Raw genomic sequence first — 16,392 nt, forward strand, 5'->3', positions numbered from 1 at the left:
GTGAATATTTAAATGAATGCAAACGTAAAGAAAATGCAATTAAATTGAAGATCAACAACCATTTCCTGAGAATCATTTTATGAAACCATTTAGGAAAATTCATTTTATTATATGCAAATAGGTTCCGAGGAGTATTTAACTTTGAGGCTGAATAGTAATGATATAATCAAGAGCATATAATTTGGGCATTTATCATTTCAATGTAGAGAAACTGCTGCTCTTATTTAAAGATAATACATATCAGTTTATAGATTTTCTATCTCCCTATAAGTACATTACCATAATCATATGTCGATATAATATCACTAATTACAGTTACATTAGAAGGTAAGTAATTGGCACGCATTTAAAAACTAATTACCGAGTTTTACTGCCCTGTAAAATAGTGCCACTGAAACTCTTTGAATAAATTCAGCTATTGGGAAAGAGAATTGAAGCTGCTGTGAAAGTTGATTATATGAATTGGGTCATGTTGTCATACCCAAGCAAATCGAGGGGCTGGGGGAAAAGCACTCAGGGCACGTAGCACCTTTTTCAAGAACTGAATTTTTCTCAAGCCCAGCAGCTGAAATGGCCTGCTGTCACCCTAAGACCGGCGTTACCTAGTAATTGCTGAAACGACCTGCCGTGACACCAACAAGTGTTCTACCTGCTGCCCTCACTCACCAATCAGAGCTCGCCAGCTCCCAGAAGCTTCTCTAGTGCCAATGAGCCTTCTTTCAAAACAATATATAACATTTCCTTCCTTTTTTTTTTTTTTTTTTTTTTTTGAGATGGAGTCTCACTTTCTTGCCCAGGCTAGAGTGCAATGGTACGATCTTGGCTCACCGCAACCTATGCCTCCCAGGTTCAAATGATTCTCATGCCTCAACCTCCTGAATAGCTGGGATTACAAGAGTGAGCCACCACACCTGGCTAATTTTTTTATTTTTAGTAGAGACGGGGTTTGATCATGTTGGCCAGGCTGGTTTCAAATTCCTGGCCTCAAGTGATCCACCCGCCTTGGCGTCCCAAAGTGCTGGGATTACTGGCGTGAGCCACTGCACCCGCCCACGTTTCTCTTTCTAATAAAACTCCCAACTTTTTCTTTGTTCTTTGGAGATATGCCCCAAATTGCAGTTCTGTGATTCCCCCAAAAATCATTTAGAGATTTATCTCTCTATTTATTTTGACCCAACACTGTGCTCAAATAAAAATTGCCCATGAAAGTGGAATAGATTGCAGTCTTTAGTTTTGTTTTACAAGGGTATGTGTTATAGAAAGTAAAATGTGTTGACTTTTTTGTCATTCATAATATCATCTTGTTTATATAAAAATGGAGAAAATAATTACAGAAAATTTTATGCCCACATTCCTTTTGTTTCTATATCTTAGTTATGGAAAGAAATCATTATTTTTTGATGATTCATAAAGCTCATTCTAGGTTCGTGATAACAAAGCATTACTTAGGTTTCAAACAATGCTACATAAATCACACTAAATATACTTATATAAAACTAAGCATAGCTCTGCTTGTCTTCTTCAGAATTGACTTGAGGTGTATTAAAATTTACATTTTCTTTTATATTTTGCAAATCAGAAGAAGGAGGAAAGAAAAGGATAAAATGAATACATATTATTATACAGATTACTATGTTAAATTATTTTCCTCTGTATGCCAAGCAGGAAATGTTGTCAATACATCAACAAACCAGATATTGTGCTCTAAAATTTGACTGCACCATTTATTGTGGAAACGCCAGTGCTTGGTATAGCCTAACTTTACATAATGATCTCCATTATCATTTAGGTTTGCTTAAGTGGTATTTTAAGAAAATGTGACTTGTTACAGCATGTATGAGGATCTATTTCTCATCTGAGTTGAATTTACATAAATTATAATTTTCATGAAACATTAACCTTCACTTATGTGTGTTGCTTTATTTCAGTTGATTATAGTTTTTATGTAAATCATCCTACTAAATCCGTTTGTAATTTTAAAATTTCGCTTTGTTCTGATTTAAGTGTGTTTTGCTTTTGTGCCACAAGCTATTATTTCTTGGATAAGGGCTTTTTTCCAGTGTGGATTTTTATCATAGCTTCATATTTAAATAAAATTACTAAGGAAGTAGTAATTACAATAACAAAGCTAATATAGCCAGTAATACTGTGGAGAAAATGTGAAGGTACTGTGAACTGTAGGACTGGCTGGGTGCGGTGGCTCACGCCTATAATCCCAGCACTTTAGGAAGGCTGAGGCGGACAGATCACCGGAGGTCAGGTGTTTGAGACCAGACTGGCCAACATGGTGAAACCCTGTCTCTATTAAAAATACAAAATATTAGCCGGGTGTGGTGGTGGACACGCATTGTCCCAGCTACTCAGGAGTCTGAGGCAGGAGAATTGCTTGAGCCTGGGAGGCGGAGATTGCAGTGAGTGGAGATCATGCCACTGCACTTCAGCCTAGGTGACAGAGTGAGACTCCGTCTTAGAAAAAAAAAAATTTAAAAAAAAATTAGTAAGGGCTGCTCAAAAGATCTTTTGCCCAGGATGAGGATTTCTCAACACAGAGGCTGGGAAACCTTTACCCAGACAATTTTTCTTCAGTGTCCAATATTGAAACTAGTAAAAGAGTTGATTTAAAAATAAACATTTTAGTTGTTTCATTATAGAAGCTCCTCAGCTTGCAGTGGCTTGCCTGCTACAAAGCCGTGGCAAGTCGGGGACCCTCTGTATTTCCTAAAGAGGAAAGTTCACAGCATGAGGATGACTCCTGAGATTCCTGTGGAACCACAAGGGAGAGAAAAACGCTTTGCAAGCGGCAGCCACAGGCTCTTAAGCCAAGGCTAGGGCCTGAGCCAGGGGTGGGACCCTAGGCAGGGCAGGGCCCAAGATAGGCACGAGCAACCTGGGGAAGTCATGATGAGCATATGTACGCAATGTGGTGCTTGGTGCTGCTTATATCTGTGAATATGCCCATGAAATTCAAGAGGATATAGATTTAAATATAATGTGAAAGATACGTTTGTATTCCATGTAGAATTCGTTGCTTCCAGTGAATTGGACTATTTGTTTATTCCTGGACACTCAGCACATTTTCCTGCCCCTGGACTGCTGCTCTTTTCGAAATTCTTGCTCGCAATCTCCGTATGTTCATAAAAGTTTATTTATTTTAAAGTTCAGACCCACTTCACTTTCTTATATAGTCGTCCCTGATGCCTTAAAGTAATTCTTCCCCATTGATGACCCTCCAGATAATTTTGTTGCACTTCGCTACTGGCACATTACTTTCTATCACATATTGTTATTTATGTATGAAAACCCCTATAGTATATAGATTAAACATGTGGGCTCTGAATTCAAATTACAGCCTTGCCACTTCTCACCTGTGGAACCCTAGGCACGTTAATTAACCTTTCTCTTCCTCAGCTTCCTCATGGGTACAATGGGAAAATATTACCTGCATTGTAGAGGTCTGAGTATTAAACAAGTTAGGATACATCAAAGAGCATGTCACTTTCACCTGTGTTTTTCTGCACCCCAGCTGACACAGGGCCTTGCATATAATTAGGTTCTCAGTCTCATGAAACAACTGGGAACATACTGATTCCTAGGGATTAGAAGGTTCATTTTAAATATTTAAAGCTTGTAATTTTTCTGTAAATATCCTGAGTGCCTTAGAAACAAGTAACACAAGATACAAGTTTTACACATAAAATCTAGAGAATTAGTTAAATTACTATTACCTAAAATATATGGATGTATGCAACTTTCAGAAGGACTTTTTTTTCTTTTTTGATTTGAAGACTAATATTGCTTTCTAGTTTTAAAATAAGCCTGCTAATTTGTAATTGCTTTGAAAAACATATTTTGTTTATGGGAACATAATGAAATTGTGATAGCCTCAGAAAAGTAGGGAAGCAGTTGGGCCTATTTTTCCACCCGTAACTCAAACATCTGCAAAAATTCTGCAACAAAGAACAAAGTCCGTATATTATTTAATATCTAGGCTAAATGTTTATTTTGTCTGGTGCCACTTGTTTTACTTCTGCTCCTGATACATCTTTGTTTTCTGTTTAGGGCCTGAAGGGGCTCTTTTCGAACATTCGGTGGAGACGCCCCTTGTCAGAGCCGACCCATTTCAAGACCTTAGGTAAGAATTTTTGTTCAAATATGAACAACCTCTCCCGTAGAAGACAAGGGGGTATGGGCTGGAATAATATGTCAGCAGTGACTACGACCTGACTGTTTCTTATTTCATCCGTTGCCTTTATTTTCAAGATTTTCTGCTTATAACTAGATAGTGTTTATTAAAATCCAAAGGAGGTCAAAAAGTCCCACTGACTCCACACTTGGTGCCTCTTCACAGCCTCCTCCTTCCTCCTGCTTCCTCCTCTCCAATCTGCCTCTCACGCTGGTATCAAAATGAGTTTGCTAAATGCAAGCTGGTTTAAATGCTTCTTTCCTCTCACATCACATCAGCCATAGGAAAATCCTAAGTGCTCCACTGGGCACTCCCAGCCCTTCATAGTCTGGGCTGTGACCGGCGGGACCTCCTCCCCTACCCTGCCACCCAGACACGAGTGACTGCCATATCCTCACCGACTCGTCCCACACCATCTCCTCTGGAAATATTTCTACCCCAGGGTAATACATCATAATCGATTCAGAATGAATGAGCATGTCTTTCCTTATGAAGTGGGAGAAGGAGATTGTTAAGAAGGATCTGGGACGGGGAACCCCTGCAGGCTCACAGCAGGGCAGTCTGGCAACAGGCCTCTTCTGCCCCGATGAAGTCACTGGGACTGGATGCACCATCTCTGGTAACCAGAAGAACACTTGACAAATCTATGAAACAACCACTTTCAGACACTGGATAACAGGAAGTGCAAAACAAGATAGAAACTAATGAGGTGAGCCCTACACTTGCCCGAGCTCTCTGCCCACAGGCATGTTCAGAATCAGGGCACAGGGAGGGGGAATCCAGTCAGTGCACGGGAATCTCTGGGAGTGGAGGAGAAAGAGATCCGAGAGTGGGGAGTCTGTGGGGCAGAGGACCAGAGAAGAGGGCATGTGCCGGGAAACAGCCCCAGAAATCGCATACAGCTTCCCAGGTGTGCACGTATCAGAGGTTTTTCAACTGCTCCGCTATATGTAAGCACCTGATTTATTTACAGTTCGCTTGTGCAGGTATATTTTCATATTGTTGGAGATATAACTTCATGATAAATTCCTGGAAGAGGAATCCGTGGGTGAAAAACATAAATGCCTATATTGTTTACTCAGATAATGCCAAATTCCCTTCCAGTGACTTCCCCCTCCATTGAGGTGTGCCAGTTTGCACACTAGCATTGATACGATAAAACCTATTTTCCTTTCCCGATAGCTGCCAACACAATGTGTTTTAAGATATTTTAAATTTTGCCAATCTGATAGATTAGAAATTATATCTCAAAATGGTTTACATTTCTCTTAATATGAGTGAGGTGGAGCAACTTTTCATATGTTTAAAGGCCATTTTTATATTCCTTTCTGTGAATTATTTATCTTTTTCTACTTTTTAAAAAAATATTTTTCCTCTCAATTTTTAAGACTTCTTTAAATATTGGGGATATTAGCCCTTCATCCCTGATATATGTTTTAAATAATTTTTCCCAGCTTCAGTTGGTTTTTGATTTATTGTGCTTTATGCTATGCAGACTTTTTAATGCTTACATACTCATGTTTACTAATCTTTTTTATTGTGTCTGGATTTTAAGTTTGAATTTAATATGTTTCTTGCATGGCTTTATCTTTTACAATTAGACCTCTGATCCACTCAGAGTTTATTATTGTGTGAGGTATGATGTATAAGGTGTGAGGTCTGATTCTAATTTTATCTTTTCCAATTGACCAACCAGACATGCTAGCAACTAGATTTATTTAAAACTCTACTTTTCCCCTATGATTTGAAATACAACCTTTACCACTAAATGTCTCTGTAGACTTGGGGCTGTTCCTGCACTTGTTATTCTATTGCACCAGTTTCTCTATTCATGAGTCAGTACTGACTTTGTTAACTAAACAGGCTTTTTTTTTTTTTTTTTTTTTTTTTTGAGATGGAGTCTTGCTGTGTTGTTCAGGCTGGAGTGCAGTGGTGTATTCTCAGCTCACTGCAGCCTCTGCCTCCCAGGTTCAAGAGATGCTCCTGCCTCAGCCTCCTAAGTAACTGGGATTACAGGAGCCTGCCACCATGCATAGCTAATTTTTTTTTTTTTTTTTTCTGGGTAGAGACCAGGTTTCACCATGTTGGCCAGGCTGGTCTCGATCTCCTGGCCTCAGGTGATCCACCTGCCTCGGCCTGCCAAAGTGCTGGGATTACAGAGAAGGTATTTTAATGTCTGGTAGGACTAGTTATGCACATACGACTTTGTACATCATTGAATATTAGTCTGCCTATTCTTATGTATTTTTGCATATGAACTTGAGTATTAACTTGTCTACTTCCAGAAAACTTATTTTTATTAGGATTATATTAAGTTGATAAGTTATCTTAGGGAAAACTGACAAATGACTGTGCTGAGTGATCTACCCAAGAACAGGGCTGTCTTTCCGTTTGTTCAAAGCTACTTCTATACTTCTCAGGAGCATTGAAAAGTTTTCTTCATATATGTTTTCCACGTTTATTCGTTGCTATTATAAAGGAGGTTTATCATATCATCATTATTCCCTGTTATTGTTTTAGATATGAAGGCTATTGATTCCTGTGTGCTAATTTTATTTCCTTACTAAACCTCACTAAACCTTATATTGTTCACATCCATTTGATGATTGATTCACTGGGATTTTCCAGGTATACCATCAGATCATTTGCAAATAGATGTAGTTTTACACCTTATTTTGCAAGTGTAATATCTAATCCATTTCTCTTGGCTAATTGGATTTCCTAATGTCCTCAATGCAATGTGAGAAAGAAATGGAGATAGTAAGCATCCCTGTCTTTTTCCAGTCAAAGTGGAAATGCCTCTGGTATTTCTCCATTAAGCTAAATGATGTGAATGTGTATTTTATAAAGAAAGCACATATCGATTTCTAGTTTGTGTTGAATAGGTATTGAAGTAATTACAGAGGGTCTTTAGTAATTACAGAGATAGTCATGTATGTCTCTTAGATATATTAATATGGAGTATTACATTAATGGATTTTCTAATACTGAACCAATCTTGTATTCTGGGAATAAATCCTACTTTGGCCACGAAATATTATACACATAACTTGGATGCTGAGCAGCTTAAAAGTGTTTCAAATGATCACATTATGCCATCTGGTGGAAATTCAGCCTTTTCCAGGCAGAGGCAAGTAAGAGAATTCCTCCGGCTGTTATATTTTTGGTTCTCTTTCTGTACTTGGCTTAACCACAAGGAGAGTCTGATTAATTGTACAAAACCAAAGTCAGCTGAGGCCAACTTCCCTCCTTTCAGTTCTATCAGTTCAGTAATTTTCCCAAAAGAAATCTTTCCATTTGCCCTGTAATCTTTCTAAAAAAGACCAAACTTATATTCTGTCTCATGAACGTGGAAAACGCATGTGTTATCCTTACATCTATCTTCTTTTCCTAAATAAATTGGCATTTTAACTAAAAAAACAAGCCTGCCACAGCTACTTGAGAGGCCAAGGCAGGAGGACCTCTTGAGCCCAGGAATTTGAGGCTGCAATGCACCATGATCACAACTGTGAAGAGCCACTGCACTCTAGCCTGGGCGACATAGCAAAAATAATTTTGTGTAGTTCTTCATAAATGGCATTTTCTTCTGAAATAGTATGCCAGAGTACTTAACTACGCCATTGGAAACTGCTGCTTGGGATTAGGACTGCCTCATGTTTTTATCGGCTTTTAGAGGATACTAATCTCATAGGCTTTCATTGATAGAAAGTTTCTTTCATACTTCACATTATTTCTGGATTTATCAACGAATAATGCACAGTATGTTACCATTTGAGAATGACTTGAAGACTTATGTATCTTACTAGTTATCTTTTCCATGCTAAGTTGAGGGAGTGCTGGAGTGGCTTTTAATACTTTTTTTTTTTTTTTTTTTTTTTTGCTTCTTTTCCTCACCTCAGGTTAGAATCCCCTACTCGGAGACTAAGCATGGACGCCCCAAGGGGTGTGCATCTTCAAGCTCACGCTGGGAAAATCGAGGTGCTTTCTCAAATGGATATTCTTTTTCATAGCAGTGACGGAATGGTGAGTTCACAGATCAGCCTCCTACTGTATGTCCTAATGATATTCCTGAGTATCATGTCTGGAAAGCTATCAGTATTAAATTTCTAGTAGTTTGTAGGAAAACATGAAGGTCATAGAGTAGCAAATGTACAAGGAAAGCAAAAGACAATTTAGCATTGAAAGAAGGGCCAAGAAAGTCTAAAATTATTCTGTATTAGATCCGGACAGGTTTCTTTGGCATTTTTGCTATCAAATGACTTAGTGACTTGCTATTTTCTTTTTTTATTTTTTTGAGACGGAGTCTCGCTCTGTCCCCCAGGCTGGAGTGCGGTGGCGCGATCTCAGCTCACTGCAAGCTCTGCCTCCCGGGTTCACGCCATTCTCCTGCCTCAGCCTCCCGAGTAGCTGGGACTACAGGCGCCACCACCACGCCCGGCTAGTTTTTTGTATTTTTAGTAGAGACAGGGTTTCACTGAGTTAACCAGGATGGTCTCGATCTCCTGACCTCGTGATCCGCCCGCCTCAGCCTCCCAAAGTGCTGGGATTACAGGCATGAGCCATCGCACCCGGCCCGTGACTTGTTATTTTCAAGTTGGAAAAAAAAAACCCACTACAGACATTCCCATTTACAGAGAATGTCCATTTTGCCATTTCCTAGGGATCCAGCTTCTCTGGGGATGGTTGTCACTAGGAGTCACCCACCGACAACCACTGTCACCTTCCACTGCCCAGAGTGCTGCGCTTAAGCTGCATTTCCAGTTTAAACGAAAATGAAAGATGAAAACTAAGAGTGTTTTTTCAAAATCAACTACAATAAAGATATAACCTGGGACTTCAAGTCTAGAAATACAGTTGTCTCCCTTTATTGACAGGGGACATGTTCCAAGACCCCTAGTGGAGGCCTAAAACCACAGAGAGTACTGAACCCTTAAACACTCTTTGTTTTCCTGTGCATACATACCTATGCTAAAGGTTAACTTATAAATAAGGCTCAGTGAGAGATTAAGAACAATAATAACTCACAGTAAAATGAAGTGATTATAACAATATGCCAGCATCACCGCTCTCGTGCTTTGGAGACATTATTAAGTAAAATTAACGGCCACTTGAACACAAGCACCGCAGTAACTTAACAGTGGATCTCACCACGGAGATGGCGCCTCAGTGACTCACAGGCTGGGAGCGTTAGACAGCTGGAGATGCTGGGCACAGGGATGATTCGTGTCCTGGGCTGAACGGCTTGAGATTCCATCACGCTAGTCAGAAATGTGTGCCATTTAAAATGTATAAATTATTTCTGGAATTTTCCATTTAATGTTATCCAGACTCAGGTTGACAGCAGATAACTAAAATCAAAACTAAAACCAAGGAAAGCAAAACAGCAGACAGCAGGGGAGGAGCTACTAAAACCTCACGGACACAAGCCAAAGTCACAACGAGGCTTAGAGCACACACTGCTCACTACTGATATTGGAATCCTGTTTGTTAGAAAAAAAAAAAAGGAAAAAGCTCGATTTCAGCCAACCAGAAACTCAGACATGTTAGGGATGTTCCTAAATGGTCTAGAAGAAAATCAAGAATTTGGTTTATAAGCTCTTTCCAACTGCATGATGCCATATTTATAGATTTGTACAAACAACTGATCTCATCTTCTTGGCCTAAGCCCAGATATTTTCATACGTACGAATGTGCTCAAAATAAGCCTCTGCTGCATGGATTGTCTTGTACATAGCTCTGTCTTACCAACAGTGAGTGCAGTGAGTGACGTGCATTGCGTTCATTCATGCCACCGTTGCCTGGCTGTCATGCCAGACCCTGTGGAATCCAATAGGGATGGCACCATGTCCAAAACGCCAAAGAAGAGACCCACAGCCATGGAACAGGACGTAGGGTTTATTGAGGACTTACCAACAGGGCAGTCCAGTAGCAGCGAGCTGGACTGGAAAACGGCTCCCGTTTGTAAAAAGCATGCAGGTTATACAGCATTTTCACTTAGCAACAACTTCCATTTAACCCAAAACAAAGGGCCTCGATCCCCCATATGGCCTATGTTCCAAGGGATGGGCCAGGTGCTCCGATGTCCTTCACAGATGTGGACTGAATCTCTGGGTTGGCCACTCCCAGACTCCTTAGCTCAGAACTCTGAACACACATTCTTCTTGGGTCCTAGAGTCATTCTCAGGGAGTGCCTGCGTTATTGCAGTCAGGTGCATCTCCATACACCAGGTGAATGTGCTGGGATAAATGTCCATGGACGCTGTTAGTACAATGAGAGGGCACATGGGTTTCCAAGCTCCTCCCCGGCTCTGGCCCTATCATCGCACCTGTGGCAATGCACAGACCCCCCTACACGTGAAATGTGGTGCAGCAGGCAGAGGATTCAGCTGGCAGTCAGGAAGCCTAAGTCCGAGTGCTAGATCAAATTCCCTCATTACCTGTTTGAATTCGGGAATCTTATCCGGCCCTCTCTGGGCCTGTCTCCTCAAATAGGGATATAATATTTGCTCAATTATGTCATAGGGTTTTGAGGCACGACTTAGGAATATGGGTGCCAACATTTTGAAACTACATTACTGTGATATTAGTAGGAAGGTGTAGTAAAGGTGTAGGTGGATATGGTGCCATCATCGAGCGGGCCATGAGAACAGCCCCAGAGTGTGGGCAGCACCCATCAGATGACAGCCTGCTAGTGGAACACAGTTCTTCAGGGGAAGCCACTGCAAGTCATAACCTATGAAGTTATGATGTCAGGAGCAGATAAATGCAGAAATAAAAATCAAGAATGTTGGAATTTCATTGTGAAATCATAATGTCACTACACACTTAAAAATGTATTACCAGCCTGGTGTAGTGGCTCACGCCTGTAATCCCAGAACTTTGGGAGGCTGAGGTGGGCAGATCACGAGGTCAGGAGATCAAGACCATCCTGGCTAACATGGTGAAACCCCGTCTCTACTAAAAATACAAAAAAACAAAATTAGCCAGGCGTGGTGGCGGCGCCTATAGTCCCAGCTGCTCGGGAGGCTGAGGCAGGAGAATGGCGGGAACCCGGGAGGTGGAGCTTGCAGTGAGCCGAGATCGCACCACTGCACTGCAGCCTGGGCAACAGAGCGAGACTCCGTCTCAAAAAAAAAAAAAAATTACCTTCACAAATGTAAACTTACCTTAATTTTGAAATGATTAGTTATTGACATGAAGTAGGAGTCACTTTTACAAGCAGCACACAGCCAGACCCATAATTCGAGTGGGTCTTCCTTATTATGAGGAGCTACTTCAAAGGGATGAGAGAGATTCCAACCTCTCACCAAACATAGTCCCATAAAGGCAAAAAAAAAAAAAAAAAAGATGCTTGGGTGGCAGTGTGTGGACTATTCCAGCGGCTGGAGTTTGCTGGAAAAGTAGGGTCAAAAATGACAACTAGAAAAAAATTGACCAATTAACCACAAGAAAGGGGACAGGAGAAGCCAACAAGTTGAAAGTGTGTTAGTGAAAAGCAAACGCCTACAGAACCTGAGGCGCTGGGTAATAACTAAAGAGATTCTACTTGAAAAGCATATTGACACCTATTTGACTTCTTTGACCCTGACTGCACCAGACCACGCAGGGCGCAGAGCTGCCTGCGAGGCTGTGGGGTCGTGTGATCAAGCCTCACCGGGCAGGTCCACACCGGGAAATGCGTGCAGCCGACAGCAGGTTGTTAATCGACTGGAAGGCAAGGATAAGAGCCACACAAAATAAAGGAAGGAGCTCTCCTTGTTGGCAAGGACAGAATTATGCCTACCCACATTCCGTTTAATTCCTTATAACAAGTGAGTGCCCTGGAGTAGGCAACGTTTGGCTGCTGGATGTGACAATTTTTATTTCTTTATCAAAAAGATTTCCGAGCCTCAATCTTCGGCTCTTTGTTTGCATTTCAGTTTAAATTATCATATGACCAGAAAATCCAGTAGTTTTCATTTCATTTTAATTGGCTGAGTCTGTGTGTCTGCAGGTTTTCGGCTAATAGGAGGCCGTGCCATTTCAAATAACATTTAAAAGTTAGGGAAATGGTTGCCAGCTAATAGGATGAATTTAATTGCCTCTCATAGGAAAACAAAATCAGGAACAATTTCATTATTCATGGGTAGAAATTATTAAGATGAATCTATTTCGATGGATTGTACTTTATCCTAATGGGGAGGAGAGGATTTACGTAAAGTCAAAGTGAGTCACAAGATAAACGTGAAGCGGCAGAATTCTAGTATGTTTGACAAACAATTTTGAAAAGCGTTTTTAGAAGTGTAGCGTCACAAAACTGAAAAGCAACCCAGTTTACTGAAACAAAAACAAACTGTAAAGGTGAAACACGTCTTCACAATGGGGTCACATTTCTAAGCTGGACTCAAACAATGACAAAAAGGAGAAGTGCCTCCCTCCAGTGCGGAAGGAATTATGACGTCCCAGCCTGCATGTAAAGTAGAACTAGGCTTTAAAAGAGTCGGATAATTACGAAATGACTCACATAAAGTCAGGTGCCTATTTCGTTTTCCATGAGGAGAAGAAACTAATTGGAAACCTTGTGAGAATGGGGATTTGCTGCTGACCAGGGTGGCCCTTCCTTAACACCTCGTCTCTCGTCTTCTTCCAACCAGCTTGTGCTCGATGCTGAAACGGTGTGCTTACCCAAACTGGCGCAGGGGACGTGGGGTCCCTCTGGCAGCTCACAGAGCCTCTACGAAATCTGTGCGTGTCCGGATGGGAAGCTGTACCTGTCTGTGGCCGGCGTGGGCACCACGTGCCAGGAGCACAGCCACATCTGCCTCTGAGCTGCCTGCGTCCTCTCAGTGAGGTGAGCTGTGCAGTGCCGGCCCCAGATCCTCACACCTAGGGAGCAGCTGCACATCGTGAAAGACCGAGGAAGCGTGGATGGGAAGTAAACGCTTCCAGAGGAACTCAGAAAAAAAAATGTGCCAGTGAAAAAGCGTTTGGACAAAACTACATGATCTCCAAATGCACGTGGATGTGAGACACAAAAGTTGAAGAAATGGAAAAGCAATGTGTTTTTCCACTGGATTAATTTTCACCAGAACAATTGTGAATTCTGCCTCGCCTCCCCCATCTTGTCCCTGTGGGCACACACTCGGTGTGGAGTTAACGTGTGACGCTCCACTGTGGCTATCTAATGTCGTGTTGAGAGTAGCCTTGCTCAATACTAAAATGCCCCAAAGTTCTATACAGCGTTTCCTTCACAGCATTCAAACTTCACATCCTCCCTTCAGTTCAATGCAAGTATGTCAGGTTTCACAAGAAAAATTTCAAGTTTTGAAGGGTATTTGAGGTTGATCTGGTTTTCAAGATGTAGTCAAAGGAATAAATCACACAAAATTAAACTTTCTGTATATAGTCAATAAAGAATAAAAATCAACCTCATTTTTCAGATTTCACAGTTTAAGGGTGTCTTACTTTTTTAATGCTTACAAATCTTTGAGGTAGGTATTATTTTTCCCCAAGTTACTGGTGGCACAGGCTCAGGCAGAACAAGTCACAAGATCACATGGTAACTACTGAAATTAAACCAAAATATAACCCTCAATTTGCATAGCTCTTTACACTTTGAAAAAGTTTCACGTGCTGTGTCCGAAATACCCGTCTATGTGATAATTGTACAGAACTTATCTGACAAATAATGAAACTGAAGCCCAAAGAGGTTTTGTCTCTACCAAGATCAAAGGGCTAGTCTGTGGTACTTGCCTCCACACGACAGACAAAAGTCTGGATTTAACTTCATAGAAACAAGACACTCAGAGCTTGTGAAAATGTTTAGTGCCAACTGGCTATATAAGTTGCTATAGAAATCGAATAGGACACACTGAACCTCTGAAGACGGGTTCGTTTTGTGTAGGCCATCCGCTCACTTTGTAAAATGCCTTCTCTCACAAAAAGTGGTGGGATGTGTTTTTGTTTTACTTATAAGAAGAATCTCCAAACAGGTGTAGGGAGACCAACAGCACTGCCACTTTCTAATGATACGACATATTAATAACTATAAATACAAGTTCAAATTCATTTTCCATAGTCTCAGAATCAAGAGAAAGTACAAAAGTGAACTCTTTATTCCTAATGCTTAGTAAGATGTTCATTTAACAGCATAGCCTGCTTATAACAACTCCCTGATGTTTAAATGGCCAGAATGCATAAACACTTGAAATTGCAAAATAAAAACACAGTGCTTTCCAAGCAGTTAAGAGCAAACTCAACTCAGTGTAATGCTCCTCACACTTCACAGGCGGTTGGGTGCTTTTACTTATAAATTGGTATTTACCTTTTTCCATTTGGTTGAGTCCTGAGTAAAAACTGCTTTCTTACTGTGACATTCCTATTGTCAAAGTAAATGGTTCCTGGTATTTTGTTCCCTGTTTGTGCGAAATATGCCTTCAAGCCCAGCTGATAGAACACGGAATCACTAAACATTTATAAACTAGCTTGGTTCTCATAGCGTATGTCCAAAAATTTGTGCTTAGATGATAAAGTGAGGTAAATAAAAATAGTCAAGTAGAAAGTGTGGAGAACAGAACCTTTTGAATAAAAGGTTTAAATTCTATTTTTTTGATCCTTAGCGATATGGAATAATGTTGAAAGAAGTTGTTATGGATAAATGCATTCTCCACAGTCAGGAATTTATTATCCTTCATTAGAATCAAAGCTTTTAGATGAGCTGTATTCTAAAATGCATTACATAAATCTGTCTTCTTAAACATATGATTTAAATTTTCACTGAAGGCATATGGTCTTGATTATAAACATATATCACAGGGTATATAGACTGATACTGCTATTATACTACGTGATTATAGACTATTGAGTGTTGCTACATTAGGGATCTAAAAATAGCACTCATTTCTTTCTCAATTTATGAACTGAGAAGTACATACAGTCAAAAAGATGAAGATCAAAATTTACTACTATTATGCTTTAATAATAAAGATAGTGGTCCTGGCGCGGTGGCTCACGCCTGTAATCCCAGCACTTTGGGAGGCCAGGGCGGGCGGATCACAAGCTCAGCAGATCCAGACCATCCTGGCTAACACGGTGAAAGCCCGCCTCTACTAAAAATACAAAAACTTACCTGGGCTTGGTGGCACACACCTGTTTTCCCAGCTACTCAGGAGGCTGAGGCAGGAGATTCACTTGAACCCGGGAGGTGGAGGTTGTAATGAGCTGAGATTGTGCCACTGCACTCTAGCCTGGGCAATGGAGTGAGACTCTGGCTCAAAAAAATAAATAAAATAAAAAATAATAATAAAGATAGCTGGTTTGCAGCAAAATGGACTTCCTAATAACTTCACAGCTGAATAAAATACAAACCACTCTGGTCACAGGCAGCACTAAAGTCTCCCAACTTCTACAATCACTACGTGAGGAGGATGGACAGATGCCTTCTCTGAAAGCAGCCAAATTCACATTAAAAGAGTCAAGCCATGTGTGTTGGGTTTCCCCCACCAACCCCCACCAGGTCATCCAGCAAGTTAAGTCTGTGCTCCTATGGGAAACAGGGAATGAGGGTAGGAGCTCTTCTGAAAGGACAGAATTTTGTGCACGATAGTTTTCAGATTGTGTCTGCTTCTGTAGCTTTGTGTCCCCTTCTTTTATTCCTTTGAAACATCGCCTCTTACTGGGCTTTAGCAGTCTTCTTCACATAGTAAATTCCACTTCAAATATGCTTCTATATGCTATTTTCTACCAGCACTATAAATGTCATCCTTGAGATCTACAAAACATTTAAACTACCAAAAATGTCATCTGGCACTAATGAAACAAGTACATCCCACTCATCCCAAAATCAGACCTGTGAACAACTCAGACCTGTGAACAACTCCTCTTCATTCTGTTAAATACTATTTTAAGATTTTACCCAAATCATTTTTGGGCTCTCGGCACTGCCTGCTCCGTTAACTAACTGTATGGTGCTTTTCACTCGTGTCCTCACGGAGACTATGAACCACTGGGCCATCCTGCTGGGGACGCCCTGTCCCTGGAGCCTCTGCAGCAGAGACCCTGCTCACGAGTGCAGCTGCTGCTCCATCCCTTTCCTGGGGGAGCAGCCGATCCACGACAGACAACACACAGCTTCCTTTGTCTTTTTAAAAGAAGCAAACCATGGAAAAGGGTGGGGGAAGCGCAAAATAAGAAAACAGTCAGGTCCAAAATTCCTTATCCTCAATTTCAGT

At 40.8% G+C, this 16,392-nt stretch overlaps 1 protein-coding gene across 2 annotated transcripts in view; it reads left to right on the forward strand.

Annotated features, from left to right (window-relative positions):
* SGCG (sarcoglycan gamma) overlaps positions 1-13,603 on the forward strand; it is a 95,776-nt gene extending 82,173 nt beyond the window's left edge. For both annotated transcript variants that reach the window (XM_015120736.3, XM_015120737.3), the window contains exons 6-8: positions 4,060-4,132; positions 8,083-8,206; positions 12,817-13,603. In XM_015120736.3, coding sequence (XP_014976222.3) covers positions 4,060-4,132; positions 8,083-8,206; positions 12,817-12,990 — 371 coding nt within the window. In that variant the 3' untranslated portion in view covers positions 12,991-13,603. The remainder of the gene's footprint in view (positions 1-4,059; positions 4,133-8,082; positions 8,207-12,816) is intronic.
* The last annotated feature ends 2,789 nt before the right edge of the window (positions 13,604-16,392 follow it).

This window comes from Macaca mulatta, chromosome 17 (assembly GCF_049350105.2).
Source record: "Macaca mulatta isolate MMU2019108-1 chromosome 17, T2T-MMU8v2.0, whole genome shotgun sequence".
NCBI lineage: Eukaryota > Metazoa > Chordata > Mammalia > Primates > Cercopithecidae > Macaca > Macaca mulatta.